The 18,800-nt window shown below is 34.7% G+C and overlaps 1 protein-coding gene across 1 annotated transcript in view; it reads right to left on the bottom strand.

Annotated features, from left to right (window-relative positions):
• Positions 1-14,343, bottom strand: part of LOC136026850 (dynactin subunit 2-like) — a 50,198-nt gene extending 35,855 nt beyond the window's left edge. Inside the window, exons 1-3 of the mRNA XM_065703568.1 lie at positions 14,235-14,343; positions 7,044-7,115; positions 2,228-2,479 (exon numbers count right to left, since the gene is read on the bottom strand). Coding sequence (XP_065559640.1) covers positions 2,228-2,479; positions 7,044-7,115; positions 14,235-14,267 — 357 coding nt within the window. The 5' untranslated portion in view covers positions 14,268-14,343. The remainder of the gene's footprint in view (positions 1-2,227; positions 2,480-7,043; positions 7,116-14,234) is intronic.
• Positions 14,344-18,800: the final 4,457 nt, after the last annotated feature.

The following is an 18,800-nucleotide window of genomic DNA, read 5'->3' as shown; positions in this document are numbered from 1 at the left end:
CAATTTTAGCAGTAGTAGTACCAGAAGCAGCAGTGGTAGCAGCAAAGTTATAATCGGAGTTGCAATCGCAGTAATAGTGACCGCAGTCGCAAATAGTCACAGTTGTAAGTAGTCTCAGTCACAAATAGTTGCAGCTGCAATTGGTCGGAGTCACAACTAGTCGTACTTGGAAGTAGTCACAGTAGAAAGTATTCGCAGTAGTAGTAGTATGCACATGGGATCTTTTGGTTAGTTCGAAATCCCCTTTAACATGCCCTGAAAGTTTCAATTTGATACCCTAAGTCGTTCCCAAAATACGACTAATACGTCCTTTTGACAACCTGAATGCGCATGATGTTTTGATTTAGTTCAGCATCCCTCTCAACATTTCCTGAACGTTTAGCCTTAAAACCGGTAGTCTCAGTAGTAGTAGCAGCTTTAGTAGTACCAGTATGCACATAGTGTCTCTCGTTTAGTTCAACATCCCCTTTGAATCCCCTCATCCCCAACATCCCCTGAAAGTTTCAGATTATTACATTAAGCCATTCCTGACATATTACTAATTCGCCCTTTTGATAACCTAACTGTCCAGTGTACTTTGATTTGAATTTTTCACCCTAATACTTTCTCCTTAGAAGTAGTAGTAATAACACTAGCAGTTGCAGTAGTAGTAATAAAAACATAGTATTTACATAGTATCTTTGGTTTTTTCAACATCTCCCACGTCATCCGCAGACAGTTTCAACTTAATACCCAAAGCCGTTCCCGAGACGTTACTGAGACGTCCTTTGTTAACATGCATACACACAGTGTGTTTTAATTTAGTTCAACATCCTCCAGCAATACCTCCAGTTCTGCGTTAATACCCTTAGCATTTTTAGAGACCCAGGATCTAACGTGATCCCCCTTTCTCATTAAAAAAAAAACTTAATATGTCAACTAAGGGCAACTTGCATAGCTTACAGCTATTGCCCCAAGGACTGTGGGGGGTCATGTCATCCCCGTAGGCATTGGTATTGGACCTTTCAACTATTTTGAACAAAATGGCCATCTTGACATTTTGATGTGATGTCTTTGGAAGGTGTACAGCAGAAAGGGGCAGAGGACAGGGACTAATTGCCCTCCAATCACTGCTACTTATAAAAGGCGCTAGAAGTTACAATTTCCAATCAGACGACTCCTTCCATATGAAGTGGTCTGTGGAAAAAAATATTTAAAAAAGACATTATTACATTGAAGCCTTATCGCTTTTGACTTCGGCAGCGCTACTGCATTGCCTATAACAGCTTACCAGGCACCAAAATTTACTTCGCGAGTTAAAACTTGTCATCTGCCTATTTGTTGAGAAAGTAACTAATGCCAATTTATCTTCTAGATGGCCGAACATATATTAATATTTGCTTTGCAAGTTCAAAAAGAAAGAAAAAAACGCTGTGACCTCCATTTGGGGGAAAAGTCGTTACAAGACGCTAAATTTGAAAGCCTTTTATACAGATAGTTTGCCACAAATTGAAGTGTGCTTCGCAACTTAGAAACTTGTCACGGGTTTACTTTTTGGAAGAGCGGTAATTAGATTCTAAATTTCAGACGAAGCTCATAATTCTCCCAATTTTTTTTCTATGAAAGTAAAACTACTTCGGAACAAAGTATCAATTATTACAAGCTCTTATCCCAGGACCATCAAAAGACACCCTTTGTTTTCTTCTGAGGGGGGAGGAGAACTGACGGGAACAGAAAAAGTAAAAAAAATTTGGGGTACTAATACAATCCGTAGTTTAGGAGGTTGAAACTTCCATGGTCCTTCTAATCTTTCTGTTTGTTTTGAAACAATGTTTTCGAAATAAAACACCTATACCTAAAAGACGGTAAAAAGTATGGCTGTTATCAAAAGAGACCACAGTTTTTCTCTTCAAATTATTTGCCTTCCGAAAAAGTTCTTGTCATGTGAAGAGATCAACATTGCAAACACCTGAAAAAATTGTTGAAGTAAGTTGGCAGAGCAAACTCAAACAATAGTAGCAAACTTCGAATCGGCCATTAGGCGCTTTAAAACCATTTGGCATCCTATTTTCTGTCAAATTTTTATATTTTATAAATATGTAGGTTCTATAGAATTCAATGGTTTGAAAATGTTTATTCGAAGGCAAAGCGCTTTCTTCTTGTTTTCAATACCTAAAGTAGGTGTTCGTTGTTAATATTGATATCCACTCATTCATGGCCTAAAATGACAACAAAGATTTGACATCACCTTTGCAGAAGAGAGGTCTTCCAGGAGTTCTTTCGTTTCGCACTGAAGTCGACGAAATTTCTGAAGAGGAGTTTCAGGCTCACCCTGAGCTTGAAGTTCCCATAGTTCATTTTGGGCTATGTAGCCACTCTTCTTTCTTTTGGCAATGTTGTCAGAGAAATCAACTTTAGAGCCATCTAGCCATCTACCACGAAATTTGGAAATGGATTCATTTGTGCTAATATGGAGCTGCTCAATCGAATCGCTTGTGTCCTAAAATTAAGAAAAGTTATTTTTAAACAGAGGGGAAATAAATAGAATATCCAAAAGCATATGAACTAGAAATACAAAAAAGGTGTTAGTTGCAACATTAAAATAAGTAGAGATGATGGCCGTCAGCATGAAGAGAGAAAATATAACGTCGATGGGGCTAACTGACGGTTGTAAAAAGAGGGTGGTGGCATCACGAATTGAAATCCTGGGGTGAAACTGAAATCATAATAGCTTTTTTATCTTTCTAAAGATAATCACCACGTTTTTTTTGTATCTAGTTTCATGGCACACCATAATCTGACAATACGTCAAGAAACTAAGTAAATGTTCTTTTGGGATGGCCTCTTACGGTGGTTGATTTCATATGGTAACAATACTTCGAAAAAGTCCCGTTTAGGTACTCCTGGTGACGAGTTCAACCAGGTGAGCTTATGTAAATCAAAGCTTTTGTATATAACATCTCTACCTTTTTTTTAGTTTGCCTATTCAAAATTTTAATGAACAAATATTGGAGCTACCTCAGCTCTCAATCAATATTTTATCTTATTCTTCTTTTTCCAGCAACGGAACCACCTGGTGGAGCTCAAGGTATCATTGCCGACACATCCAGTGTTGTCAATTATGTCTCCAGTAAATAAATTTGACATTCAAAAGATTTTTCTTCAATACGTGTTCCTTGACGACAGGGAAAACTAAAATGAAGTAAAACTCACTTAAAGTAAATTACTAGCTTACGTGAAATATGCCAGAAAACATTCCGCCAAAAAAAAAAACAGGAAAAACAATGTTTTTGGCGGAATGTTTTTTTTCAAAAATTTCACACTTGAAAGGTTTTGCCCCACTGTGAATTCTTGAATAATCAATAGGTAGGATTTTTCGGAAGATGTTTTAACATATATATCACATTTGAAACGATTTTTTTCAGTATGTTCTTTAATGAGCAAGCAGACGGTTTTTTTAAAGAAGGTTTTCTTACTTATTTCATATTTGAAAGGTTTTGCTTCTATACAAGTCTTTTGACAATGAGATAAATTGAGACTTGAAGTAAAATGTTTCTTACGTACATAACACTCGATAGGTTTTTCTCCATTACAAGTTCTTTGATGATGAGATAAAGTGTCACTTGAAGTGAAGCGTTTCTTAAATTATAAAGCATATGAAAGGTTTGAGTTCTTTGGTGATAAGACAAGCTGGATAGGTTTTATATGTTTTATTATGTTTTATATGTTTTATATATTTTATGTTTTATATGTCTTATTGTGTTTATTATGTTTTATATATTTTATGTTTTATATGTTTTATTATGTTTATTATGTTTTATATATTTTATGATTTATATGTTTTATTATGTTTATTATGCCTATATGTATTTTACGTTTTATTATGTTTATTATGTTTTATATGTTTTCGATATGTTTTATCAAAAACTTAGCATTGGAAAGGTTTTTCAAAGAGTTTAAACTGTAAAAGTTGAGCGTTACGAGCAAGGAGTTGAGGGGAAAACCAACTTATAAAGAATGATTTCTGTCCGTTTTAGTTTAATATTGTTCCATTTGAGCAATGTTATCACTGAGTTATCAACACGTTGCAGGAATATTGAATTAAATCAAAACACGTTATGTGCATAGAGATTGTCAAAAGGGCATAACTCAGAAATTACTGAATATATCCATTTGTAACTTTCAGGAAATATAAGGGAGATGACCGAAAAGGCAACATTTGTTAGCTACCACTACTATTGCATCTCAATTTAAAATACTGAGAGAAAATTTGAACTAAATCAATAATTGCTACGGGCATGTACATTGTCAAAAGAGCGTACATCCAGAGACTGTTTAAAGGGCAAGATCATCTTACCAAAAGGCAATATAAATCACTGCTACATTTACTACTGCTTCTTTGACTACTACTTCTATTGCAACTACTTGTAAGGCTGAGAGCATATAGATGAAAATTTCAAGACGTAAATGAACAAACAGGTTATCAAAAGGAGGTATCAGCAATACAATAGCAATAGGTAATTGTATTAAGACTGCCTGTCCATGGACCATTCTTTGCGGTTGATTATGTATGGCTATGCTGCTTGACCTATGTAATTGGATGGATGAGTAGGGTTAAATCCTCGTTCGAGTACTTATCTATATTAATTACTAAAGTAAGAAAACAGTCTTTCTTTTTTGTTTTTCCATATTTTTTAATTATTATTATTATTATATTTTAAATATTATTTTTTATATTTTTTATAGTTTATATTTGTTATGTTTAGTTTTATGGTGTGTGTATGTAAATGTTATTTTTTACTTTTTAATAGTTTATATTTGTTATGTTTAGTTTTATGGTGTGTGTTTGTTTCTGTGTTTCACTTTGTTTCTTTTTTCTTTTCTTTTTTTGTTTGTTTCTTTTTTCACTATTAGCATACAAAAGAAAGCAAAGGCAAAAATAAAGGCCTACTGCTGCACTAACATCATAATACATATCTTGTCTATGTGCCAGAAGTGCAAACTATGTAAAAAAAAATGTGTTAATAGACAGTGAAATCGAAAGCAAAATAAAAAGGGCATTGGCAGACAATATCACCAAGGAATATAAAGACGGTCCTTGGTATCACCAAGGAATATAGATCCAGTCAATGAACCCAATAATACCAATGATAAAATGTATGATGCAATTGTAGCTGAAACCATGTTAAAACTCGCGTATACTATCCCCTAACTGGAATAAGTCCCATGTCAAGGGAAAACATAAAGAAGTATGTTATGGAATGGGTTTGAAGCATTCATTTTCATTTTTATGATGATATTTTACATGTCGTTTTTTCAATAAAAATATTTTATGCAGTACTTTGTTATGTTTCTATTATTTTTTGGGTATTCTAGCAAGTCAAACGTTTTTACATTTTACAATAGCCTGAGAGAAATGAATCAGATTCTTTTTAGAGTTAGAGACATGTGAAGTGGGAATTTATCAAGATAAAGTCATGCACCGACGCTACTATCAGCTTACAAGTGGTATACTAGAGTCTGAAATAAGTGAATCAGGTTTTTACCAGAGAGATGAATCCAATAATTTTTAGAGTTAGCAATATATGAAGTGAGAATTTATCAAGATTCAGTCAGACACAGACACTACTACCGGCTCACAAGCGGTATACTAGAATCTGAAATAAGTGAATTAACTTCATACAAAAAGTCTGAGAGGGATGAATCCGATTCTTTTAGAGTTAGAGACATATAAAGTGGGAACTTATTGAGATTCAGTCAAGCACAGATACTAGTATCCACTCACTAGTGGCATACTAGAGTCTGAAATGGGTGATTAGGGTTTTCCCCAAAGTCTGAGAAAGATGGATCAGATTCTTTTTAGAGTTAGAGACATATGAAGTGGGAATATATCAATATTCAGTCAGGCAAAGACCCTACTATCAGTTCACAAGTGGTATACCAGATTCTAAAATAAGTGAATTAGGTTTTTACCACAGTATGAGAGAGGGATGAATCGGATTCTTTCACTATTACTATCATTACTATCAGGTCACAAGTAGTATACTAGAGTCTGAAACGGGTGAATAAGGTTTTTACCAAAGTCTGACAAAGATGAATCAGATGCTTTTTAGAGTTACAGACATTTCAAAGGGGAACTTATTAAGATTCAGGCAAACACAGACACTGCTACCAACTGAGAAGTGGTATATTAGAGTCTGAAACGGGCGAATTAGGTTTTTTACAACAGTCTGAAAGAAATGAATCGAACTTTTTTAGAGTTAGAGACATATGAAGTGGGAATTTTCAAGATTCAGTCATACACAGACATTACAACGAGCTCAGAAGTGGTATACTAGAGACTGAAAGAGGTGAATTAGTTATTTTTTAACAAAGTCTGAGAGAGATGAATCGGATTCTTTTTTGATTCAGAGACACAAGATTCAGTCATACACAGACACTACTGACAACTCACAAGTGGTATACTCTAGTCGGAAATAGGTGGATTAGGTTATTACCAAGGCTTGAGAGAGATGAATCGGATTCTTTTTAGAGTTAGAGACATATGAAGTGCAAAATTGTCAAAATTCAGTCAGACACAGACACTACTATTGGCTTACAAGTGGTATACTAGAGTCTGAAATAAGTGAATTAGGTTTATACAAAAGTCTGAGAGAGATGAATCTGATTCTTTTAGAGTTAGAGAAATATGAAGTTGGAACTTCTTAAGATTTGGTCAAACACAGACACTAGTATCCGCTCACAAGTGGCTTACTAGAGTCTGAAATAGGTGAAATAGGCTCTTTCATAATGGGTGAAATGTGTGAATAGTAGATAGTTACAATAAGAGTAGTCACAGTGTGAGTATTAAATGTGCAAAGACACGGGATCTTTGGAACGGAACTCTTATTTTGTAAAGTGTATCATTATGGACATTCTTGCACATTTTGGAACTAAGCTTGTTCCCCTTTATTTTGCATATGTAATTTGAAGGACAATTTACAGAAGAAGGGGGGGGAGAGAATATCAGTTTTTTTAATAATAGCTTTCCATACCTTAGAGTGATAACTGAGTGCTATACTTACTACACCAAATTCATAATCCTGATCAGCTTCAGGTAGATCACTAGTTTCATAGACATCAGGTTGGTCATGTGCCTATAATAAAACATTGATATTATTAAACAATAATATTTTTAGCAGTTTGTTAATAATATCAATTTTTTCACAGAAAATTTTTTTTTAGCAAAAATTGTGTGTGTGTTTCAAAAACAATAACACTCTAAAATACATAGAAAGTAAACACTAAGGTTTATGTCTGTTCATACAAAAGAATTGTCACTAAAAATGTAATGAATCAACATTTAAAAATCTGAGCATTAAAAACTAGAATGTACTAAGGGTAAAAAGAAGAGTGGCTGTTAAATACAAAAAAAATGATGAACACATGTCCTATCTTAGAGCGGATGGGTCTGGGGATTTTTTCTGAGAAGAAAGGGAGCACGTTTAGAGGTTTCTTGGGAAGCTTTCAAAGTAATCGCAGAGGAGAAAATTGTGAAAAACAAATAAAATGATATCCAAACATAATACCAAACTTTAAAACCAAGACGAATTAGGAAAAAAAAGAGAGAGAAAGAGACAGATAGAGTGAGAGAGAACATGAGAGTTGAGAGAGAGAGAAAGAATGAGAGAGTGAGTGAGAGAGGGAGTCAGAGAGAGAGAGAGAAAGAGAAAGGGAGAGAGAGGGGCGAGAGAGAGAGACGGGCAGATACATACAGCATGAAACAGAGAGAGTTAGGGATACATGCAGTATGAAACAGAGAGAGAGAGAGATAGAGAGAGAGAGAGAAGGAGGAAGAGAAAGATAGACAGACAAAGTGAAAGAGGGGAAGGAGAGTCTTGCTAGCATTTGTCTTGTAGATTTAACAGATATAAAGTAAAGAAACACTTCAAATTCCCAGAACAAACAAATTCGTAAAAATTTTGAAATACAGTGCGGTAGGTACAATATTTTGGTTTTGTTTGTTCATTATCAAACAACTTCTATAGTCGCCAATCCCTTGGAATTTTTAAATTCCATATCCCAGAGAGGGTTCTCAATTCTAGATAATGTATGACACAATCCATAAAGTTGGCCTTAAATATGCTATTTCAGCTTAAAATTAACTTTATTCTGTATTTTTTGACCCAAAAATAATATTATGATAAATGCTTTATTAATTTTTACTAAAATATAAAACTTACTATTGGCTTCCTAATATTTTTATATTAAGATTAACTTGATGAACCTGGACCAAGTGAGAATCGTCAGAATTGAGATTTTTGAGTAGTTGAGCCAATTTTGCCCATCCTTGAAACAATACCACTGTGTAATTCAACTTACTGTATATAAAAAAAAATGTGCACATTTTTTTATTCAAAAAAGGCTAATACTTGTACTTCAAGACTGGATCGCCGAATTTGCATGTAGCAGTAGTTGCAACTAGCAATACTTTGTCAGTATAGCTCTCTTTCAACAATTCATCAATAAAGTTTGGGGAAAATGTTTATCATTAATTTTCTCAGCCTTGTAGCCTTTGATGGGTAATATTAAACTTAATAATGCTTATATATTTAAGATCAGCACAATCAGCCAATCCTGATGATATACCAGCAAACTGTTTGACAGTTGGTTACATGTAACTCTCCATGGTAAGAGATGGGAATAAATGTTACTTAGCCTCAAACGTAGGCTACACAAGAAACCAGTAATTTGTGTATCAGCCAGCAAAAGTCTCACCGCTATTAGTCAATAGTAGCCCCAAATCATGAAGCCTGTTCCCCAGAGGTGGGGTAACTTATAAAGGTGGAAACTGGGGATAAAGTAAAAAAAATCACCAACATCATTCAGCATTTGGCAATAATAGTTTAATTGGCAAAAACGTTTAAGTTATGTCCAATTTAGCGAAACTTAGCTAACTAACAAGTCTACTTTTTTCCCTTTTGGCGTTTTATTTGCTAGAAAGTGAACTAGCTGAAGTAAGAAAGTTCACCAGGCTTTTGCAAATACAATGGAAATCTTGGAAAAAACAATTCTAAGTTCCTATAATGTGAGCTGTACAAAAAATTAGGAATAGACCATCAGAAGGGGAGTCCTGAAACAGTCAAAACAATGAAGTAGGCTAAAACCAACTAGGCTATCAAGAAATCAACTATTTTTTGAAATTTTACATATTTTGTTTTCTTTAAAAAGAAGAAAAGTAAACTCCAGTACTAAAAATAGACCCTTTGAGCAAGCAACTTTAACAAACAGCAGCATTATTCAATCTGCAGCATCCCTAAATGAATCATCATATTTTGAGAGTTTGCTTTTACCATGGAGGCTAGCTTGAGCTGTCAAGTTCAAATTTCTTGCCAGAAATTCTTTGAAGATATCTAAGAACAAACAATTCTTAATGGCAGTTTTGTAGCCAACTTTCTAGTTAATTAAGAATTCACTTATAAAAAAGGAACCTTCAAAGTTTAATAAGAATCACCCAAAAAACTTCAAAATCTACTTATTAGTTAACCAATAAAATGAACTGCACAAGGCTCTGACCTTATTCTCATAAAAAAACAGCTACAAAGGTTGGGGGAAACGCCAAACGCGAGATGGCAGTGATATTTTATCAGCACTAGCATCAGTTTCTACTCTTAAAAATTACCCCTACTCTTTTGCCTGTACAAAAACTGATGTTGTGAAACTCAAGAATGACAGTTTGATGATAGAAGATGAACATTACATTGTGAGTAATTTGGACAGAGAAGGTTTGTATGAAACTCTGAAATACTTTTAAAAACACAGAATGTTGATGTGAATATAGTAAGTTTTCCATTTGTAGCTGTTGCCACAAATAATATGTCCAGAGTATTACTTTTTATAAGCCTTGTCTGAGATTTCCAATAGTGAGCTCTGTCCTAGTGAAAACATGTCAAGTGAGTCCACTAGTACTTACATTGAATAAATTTAAATTTATTGTGCAAAATTCTTGGACCTATAGCAAAATATTTTGTTTTTTAGATGAGCCTACAGAAAATCCTGAAGAGGTTTCCCAACTTTCTAACTAGAAAAAAACACACCCACTGAAAAGAAATGCATTGTTTGCTGCAACAAAAGTTTAGCTAAATACCATAACATGGGATAGTTTTGAATAACTTTGGTCCTCCAATCATACAGATTGAAAATGCTTAATGTTTTTGGCTTAGATTAGGCACAGCATCCTTGCTTTCTGATAAAGCATCAAGATGGGGTGGCAAAAACAAAATCTTTCTAATATACTCCAATCAAAGAGATCAGAAGTCTTAGAGGTTCCAGCTTAAGCAAGTTGCAATGTTTTTGTCTTCCTGCTAAAATGTTATTATAGAAAAAATAATTTGGATAGATTATGGGGGTCAGCTTATGCCTTCAAATATACAATACAATAACAAAGCAATACCAAACCAAGAAGTCACATGCTGGTACAAAATAGATCAACTTGGGTCATTGATTTTTCTCTGCATTTGCTTTTTCTTTCCTTTTAGTTTAATTTACTCTACTTGTATTGTTTGAAATAGTTACCATTATTAAATTGCTAGCCATCAAAGCTGCCATGACAATGACTGGTGGGCTGTATAGTGACAGGCAATAGTTGGGACACAAATCATTTTAATTTATTTTCCTGTGAATGAACACTCAAGATAGGTCACTTATGTGATAGGTTGCCAGGGAAGTGAGCATAAAAGGGAAAAGAACTTTGATTCACTTGAAATTGGTAGAATATATACCAAAAGTCAACAAGACTTTTTCTAAGACATTTAAGACTACTTTCCTTTAGAAAAAAAAATATTGGCAGGCTTCAAAGTTTTAAAAGTGAAAAATCCAAATTTTTCAAACTTTGAAGCCTATAACGTAATGGCCAGCAGTCTAAATTTTTTGTAAATTGTCTTGCTTTAGGCATCAGAATATAAAATTCAAACTGTATGGTACTTTTTGGCAGAAGGTGTGCATGACTCAAAATTTGGGCATGTTTAAACATTAGCTTCGGATTTGTGATCATCAAAACTTGGAGACTCTTAGGCATTAACAGGTTCAAGGGCCCCATTTTCAGGCCTACAAATTTTAATTTCTTGCATGATTAGTATCCAACTATTAATTATGACCTGCTAAATAATCCTTGGATGAAACATTAGTAAAAGGAGATATAATACTCATATATGCACAAACCTGTCAGGGTATGTGGATAGGGTGTGTGCCCAATGATATACCCAGAGCCTCCACTTGGAGATTGCAATATATTACATGAATCTGATTTAAGCAAGATTAATTGCTGAAATTGGTTTGAAATTTGATTCCAATTTTTGTGTTTTGATTTTAGACATTCATATTTTAGTCTGAATCATTTTAAATTAACATCTTACCACTTAACCAATATGCATTATTACCTATCTGTTCAGCAACAGGCTCTATTTCATGTGAGATGCAGCAACCTTATATCTACAAATTCAATGGAGGGATATGGAAGAGTATGTTGCAAAAAGCCTAACTTTAAGCCCTAAAAATCCCATGGGGTTGCACTTCCTTTTTTATGAGCCTTAATCTTCAGTTTTCACTGGATATTTTGAGCTAATGTCAGTTTTGAAGCTTATTCTTTTTTATTTTTCATCCATGCTTGATTAAATCTAGCTATGACATTAACAGTTTATTCTATAAAGATAATCCAATCAAGAGAAGGGACTCATTGCTTAAACAATAGACCACAAGATTGTTACAAATTTATAAAGAACTAAGTAAATCTTTTTCTAGGTTTGATGGTCCAATTCTGAATGAATGACCTCTGGTGTAGCTACTTAGAGATTTGGATCTTTAAATGCCAGCAGTAAGTGTTGAATTATACCACTGGGGCAGGGGTATAGCTCTTGCTCCTTGACTATCTGGATTCTTCTTGGGCCCCCCCCCCCCCATGACAATTCTGGAGCTATGCCCCTGTTCTGGAGCATAGCATTTATAAGTAGATGGTCTAGTTTAACTTTTATTTTGGAAAATTTTGAAGGTAAGGAATGATGGACAGCTTCCAAATATCATGGGTATTTGGCAAGTTGAGACCAAGAAAAACTTTTTTTGTGTGTTGTGCTGAAAATGACCCTTCAACACAGGGCCAAAATATTCTCTGAATTGAATTCCACTGTCTTGAGAAAATTTTCCTATTGACTCTAAGTTGTGTTTGTTTGATATGGAAAAGCACTGTGGTTTTTGTTGCTATTTAAGAAAAGTAAAGAGCTCCTTTAATCCAAAAATGAGCAGAAATAAAGTCAAATAACATGCAAAGCATAAAACTACCAAAAATCATTATCAATAAATAAATGAAACCCAAAATGAACAGTATTTACAATGAATAACCAAGTCAAACTCAAAACAAGCAAAAGTTAACATGGATAAGGCTGAAAACCCACATGTCTTGTCAAGAATATAATTTGCACTTTACTGACAAAAACAAACAAATGACCATAGATTGTCAATTTAATATACATATACTAATATTTATTCCTTAAAGTCTTGATAATATTTTATTTACTAAAGTGGAAACATTTGAATGTATTTAATTTTCAGTAAAGCACAAATTATTGAGGTTGTGATAGCATCACATCACCAATTCATTCAAATTGCTGATATCATGTAACTTTTCAACTTTAATCCTGAGAAACTTATTTCTGTACTTTCTATGATTACTGGCACTATTTGAAAACAAATCTACCAGCAGCAGAAGAGATTAAAGACATTTCAATTATATTTGTACTTCTGAAATGTACTTTTAGTTTTTCTAAAATGAGTCTGATCTGTCAAAATCAAATGAATTATGAATTTTCAAAGCAATCTCAAATACATAGCCTACAGAGTTTCTTCAAATTATTCCAATACTAAATGTGGGTAGCCAGAATCGCTATGATAATAAAACAAAAAAAAAAAATGGCAAATGTATCCAAAGACAACCTTGTTTTGAGTGAAAATCCAGGGATAACTTTGCAAATGGTATGAACCTCTATTTTACTAGAATAGACTCATTTAATTTCATTAAAACCCTTTATACCAATGCTTAATCCAAACAATCCAGAATTTTGATAATGGAAAGAATTTAAGTTTGGGCACTAGTTAATCTTATGTTGGGACAAGGTACTAGATCCCTTGACAGTTGACACATACAAACACAGTAATGCTAGATTAAAAGAAATTAGACTAGAATATCTTAATTAATAGTCTCTAGTTATAGACATTACAGCCAGATACATAATTCTCAGATTATTAGTTTTCATAGAAAGAGGTAGTCAGTGAAAATATTTAAGTCAAAAGTCAAAGATTTACCAAATCAATCTGTGTTTTCTGTGCATGACCAGAACTCAGACTGAAAGTGGGCCAATACAGTTTGGATGTCACATAGATGAATTATAGTGAGGTTAACACCAAAACATTTTCTCTTTCTTTCAATTGAGAAGATATTTATAAATTAAAAACTTAACCTTTCAGTCAATATTGGTATTACCATAACAATTGTTTTGGGTTATGAAACTATTATTAATAGATGCATTTTGACTTTTTGAACATCTTTTCTCTCTTGCAAAACTACCGCAAACTCACCATTATGGAGTTATTATAGCCTATATTTGCACATTAGGGGGGGGGGGGTAAAGCATATCATATATTAATGCAGCAATGATTAGTTTACATATTTGATATATGCTATGCTTTACCCCTACCCTCCTAATGTGCAAATATATAGCCCAAATTTGTTTCTAAACTATTATAGAATTGTGATTTCAAATATCTGATCAACAAAACGGACATGATTGTAATACTATGTGAAGATACAAGAATATTTGGGCAGGAATCACTCCATAGCAGTGAGTGTGCTGTAGTTTTGCAAGAGAGAAAAGATGTTCAAAAAGTCAAAATGCATATATTAACAATAGCTTCATGACCCCAAACAATTGTTCAGGTAATGCCAACCTTGACCAAACTTTCCACTTAGCTATCTTAAAATTAAGTAAAAACTCTGCTTACTTGCCATGAACTAGGCCCTATGCTACACTAGAAAACTATGAGCACTATAAATAGGCCTTAAAAAGCATAGATGGTCTGTCATCATACTTCACCACATCCTGCTTCTAAGCCTGAATCTAAATTATTACCAAATTTTATTAGGCTAAAAAACAAATAGTGCATAGGCCTGCAACCCACTGTTAGCCTACACTACACTAGTAGATTTGGGATTTTATGGGTATACACACAATTCCAGGTAATCCTGAGTATTTAGGATCCATAGTTTAAATTGAAGATGATTATCTCGGCTACAGGGAAACTCCTTTCGAATATTGGCCATTAATTAGGCAGCGTTGCCAAAGAAACTATAATTAACAGAAAACGGACTAATAACAAATAGATTTATGTCTTTTATCTCCGGTCAAACTCACAAAGTAAAAATTGGTCTGATTATTTTTTATCTGACCGTATTTTTCATATTTGCTCTCTAAGTTTTTTAAGACAATACTAAGAAGTAACCAGTATCCAGTTTCGTCAATTCACCAGACTGTTTCAAAAAGAAGGAAAACATTTTTAAAGATCTCTAAGGAAGTCTTCGAAACATCTGAAGACAAGTATTTTTGTGGTTTTTACCATATAATAATAATAATAATAATTTATTTATCACCCACTTCACAAAACAGAGGTTAAGTGGAGTAAAATACAAAAGAAAAAAGGCAAAAGTAATACAAAAGAAACAAATTTATCCCATACAGGAAAAAGGCGGATAATGCAAAGAAAACATCCTAGCCTATAAAGCGCTTCAATAGCTAACTTCGCAGATAATTTTTCGAAAGTACCAGTGATATCTGTTGCACAATACTTTTTAAACAGTTTTGCATTCCGGTAAGAACGAGGTAGATATAAAAGAGAAATTTGCAGTACCGGTAATAATTTATGCGAATACGTTTTAGATCACCAGTCAACAGAAGTGGCCTAATACCAGAACAGAAGAGCACAGAATGATCACAAAAATTTGAGTAAAGCCGAGTTAGCGCTCTTCCCCTATAGTGTCCACGATTTGCTACAATCTTTAAAGTACCGAGCCTCAGCTTATCACTAAAATCTTTGACAGCGCGAGACCGGAGAGCATTCATAGAATCTCAAATTGTTATACCAAGCCAACGAAACGATTTAACACGAGAAATACTAAAACCATCACAGAATAGTGATTCTGAACAGTTATTACCGTTGAAAACAAGAAACTCACACTTTTCAATATTTAGGTACAGGCCGATATCACGGAAAGCAGAAGTAACTGACTTCACCGAACGAGCAAGACCAGACTCAGTTTGACTAATTAGAAGAAGGTCATCCGCATAAGCCAGATATGAGATATCAAATGATCCTGGTAGGCACGTAGTCGATATTTTCGATAATACATTTTCAATACAAGCGTTAAAAATATACGGCGAAAGAACTCCCCCTTGTCTTACACCGCAACGAACAGGGATATGACCAAAATAAGAATTATCTAATGACTTAAGGAGAAGGTAAGAATGTGAGTACCAAAAACGTAACACGTGAATTACCGACGGATTTACTCCTCTCTGGCATAATGTTGTCCGTGCTTGAGTATGACAAATGCTGTCAAACGCTTTAGACAAGTCTAGGGTTGCCAAATGAAGTACGCGACGAGTGCGATGGGCATCTTTTAATAAAGAAGTCAAAGCACGGTGAGCATGCTGACAGCCTAGCCCAGATCTAAAACCAAATTGATCATCATCATTTAGGGCAAGCTTAATGATATAGGGTAGTAGGAGGTGTTCAAAAAGCTTGCTAAGAGTGCAAGCTACCGTTATGGGCCTATAAGAACTACAAGAAACCGGATCTTTTCCTTTTTTTAAAAGTGACGTAACGCTACCGCATAAGCCCGAGTCGGGCACACACGAACTACTCAAACACATTTGAAAAAACAGTTGGAGATAAGATACCAATTCAAAAGAATTCGGAACAAGATTCAAAACACTAATCCCATCAAGATCCAAAGATTTTGATTTTAACCCTTAATACCCTTAACAATAGCCCACTTTTCAACTGGAATCACATGTCTCTGACATAAACGTGACGGCAAATTTTTTTCAAGCAAACATGAGAAACGCTTATGCACTGCATAATTAACATTCGAAAATATTTTTGAATAATGTTCAATCCAAGATGGACGAGATATAATATCACTAGAACTTGCATCCGGAAACTTTGCAGAATTTATCACTTTTCGCCACTCACTATTACTTTCCGGAAAAGTTTCACCGGAGTAACGAACGGCACTCAGATGGCGTTTATATTTGAGTTTCGTCTTTTGTTTTAGATCAAACACAGCACCCCGAGAAGCTCGACCACAGGCAGATCAGATTCTTAACCAGAATTTGGCCTTATTCTTGACTTTTATCAGCAAAGGATCACACTTCCAAATTGGTTTTTGGGTATTCCGCCTAATTATATATAATGGGTATTCCTTGGGTATATGTGCCAGGGATAGGGGAAAATTTAAAAGAATTTTACAAACTAATGAATTAAACTCTTGTCTCTTGTTCAGGTGAATATCCCTCTCATCAAGTCTTGGAAGATTCAACTTAATACAGTTAGCCGTTGCTATGACATTACTGATATGTCCTTTTGATAACCTGTATGTTCATTTATTTCTTGAAATTTGAACCTTAATGAGAGAGATAGAGAGAGAGAGAGAAAGGTTTATTTAAACAATAGTCGTAGCTCAAATGGCTAATTTAAAGTTGAAATACCAAACTTGTCATTTTACACTATTATATATTGACGTAAAAAAAGGACGAAAGAGTTCTGGTAGCAGTTTGTCGAAGCACGCACAGGCACAAGTTTTAGCTTTTGTCTTGTACGGCTGACTGTCATGGCTTCTGGTGGTAAAATATAACGGTGAGCAGGGTTAGCAATATTTTGCCAAACGTCAGGATAAGGTCAGCCAAACGTAGGACAGGAGGCTAATAGGTCTTGAGATTCCGGGTCTCCAGATGTATGATTGGAGACGCTCTCATGGACTTTACCAACGCAGGAGAGGCGGCTAATATGCCTATAAAAGCCAACGCTCATTGGATCACCATCTGGCCTTAGTGTAGAGGTAACATATGCAGACTAACATAATCACAATATGTCTGGAAAAGTAATGATAGAGGTCCTGCTAGTTTAGCGCAGCGAAAAGAAAATATTTGTTATGCTTTAAGGATCCCTGTCTATGGTGACGAAAATTGACACGAATTGACAGAAGAAAAATTTACACGATTCGGGACAGTTTGGTTTGATAAGAGAAAATTTGACACTTATCTACAGTCGTCGTCCATATTTGATAATTCGGCAAAATCCATAGTACGAGTTTCAGTCTTTGCCTGTGGATAAAGTTTCACATTCCAAATAATCGGCAATGTAAAGGAGGAATTGTAGTATCCTTTGAAGACGGTAAAGCTTCCGTGACATTTCTCTGCCTACTCATTTCCGACGCATATTGTAGCTTGGTAGCAAGTTTCTCTTTATACTGAAACTGGAACTGCCAAATTGGATGAATCTTATGTGTATTGATGTCCTCTTCGATCTTATAAAGTAGCTATTGCTTGCGTATCTTTTTCTTTGCTTGGATTGCATTCTTGTACTAGTCGTTGAACTAATTTTTGCCGTTATTGGACACCTGAATCTAATTTGAGAGGAAATATTTTTGGACAGAGTCAATTATGGCATGTTGGTACTTTTCCGCAGCTTTCTCTGGACCTTCAAGGAACAAGACTTTCCATTGTTGAAAAAAACGAGTAGTTCTCAAACCGTCTCTATTGCCTTTTTACAGTGCCAGATTGTTCGCTTGTGTTTTCTTGGAGGCGAAATACGAAGCTTTCCACATAGAATAACTTGTGGAAGTATGAGTACCTATCATACAATGGTCAAGATTATATGTAAGGGCTAGGTCGAGACGAGATGAAATGTTCGGGCCGTGATATTTGTGGATATCGACAAGTTGTTACAGCCGTATGAGAAAGACAGATTATACAAGTCTGATCCCTCCTTGCCGGTATTTTTGCTGCAAAGCCACACGCCACAATGGAAATTAAAGTCTCCTTAAAGGATAATGGCAAACATTGCGTACTTTCCCCAAATGTATATGAGGGAGGCTTCAAGGTAGCTTGTAGGTTGAAGGGTCATACACGATACCAACAATTACAGACTTGTTTGGGATGTCTACTTTAGCCCATGGGGGTTTTTCGCCTACCGAATGTTTACATTATGCAGCAGCAATGTAAAGTCTTCAGACATTCATAGTATTTTTGGTTACAAGAAAATACATTTTACATTATTTTGCTCAAATAAAAGTAATATACTATGACTTTCATTCGTAGAAATATACTTGCATAGACGTATAAAATGTACACCTAAATATTAATTTGTAAAGTAGAGCCAACGCATTATCATTTTCGGGACAATTAGTTTGTGTCTTCTTGACTGCAAAAACTATACAACTGAATTATTACTGCATTTAATTATTACTGAAATTGGAGAAGGGGCCGCCCCCTTCTCCCCTGAGATTCTTGCCCCTGTGAATTTAGAAAGAAAAACCATTTTTTAAGGGTATTTTGTTGAAAAAACTTCTCTTTGCGGTTGCTGATCGTGTGCTCAAAGAATAATTTGTGCTTACTTGTGGTGTGTTGCACGAAGTGTTCAAAATTTGGCAAGTTTATGGTTCGTTTTATATCGTTGTGATACTTTTTGGCACAGTCAAGAAGTATGAGAATACTTCTCGTCTTTTGTTTTTAGCGATA

The sequence above is a fragment of the Artemia franciscana genome, chromosome 5 (genome assembly GCF_032884065.1).
Source record: "Artemia franciscana chromosome 5, ASM3288406v1, whole genome shotgun sequence".
Taxonomy (NCBI): Eukaryota; Metazoa; Arthropoda; class Branchiopoda; order Anostraca; family Artemiidae; genus Artemia; species Artemia franciscana.
Note: the sequence above shows the minus strand (reverse complement) of the source record. Positions and strands in the feature narration are given on the sequence as shown.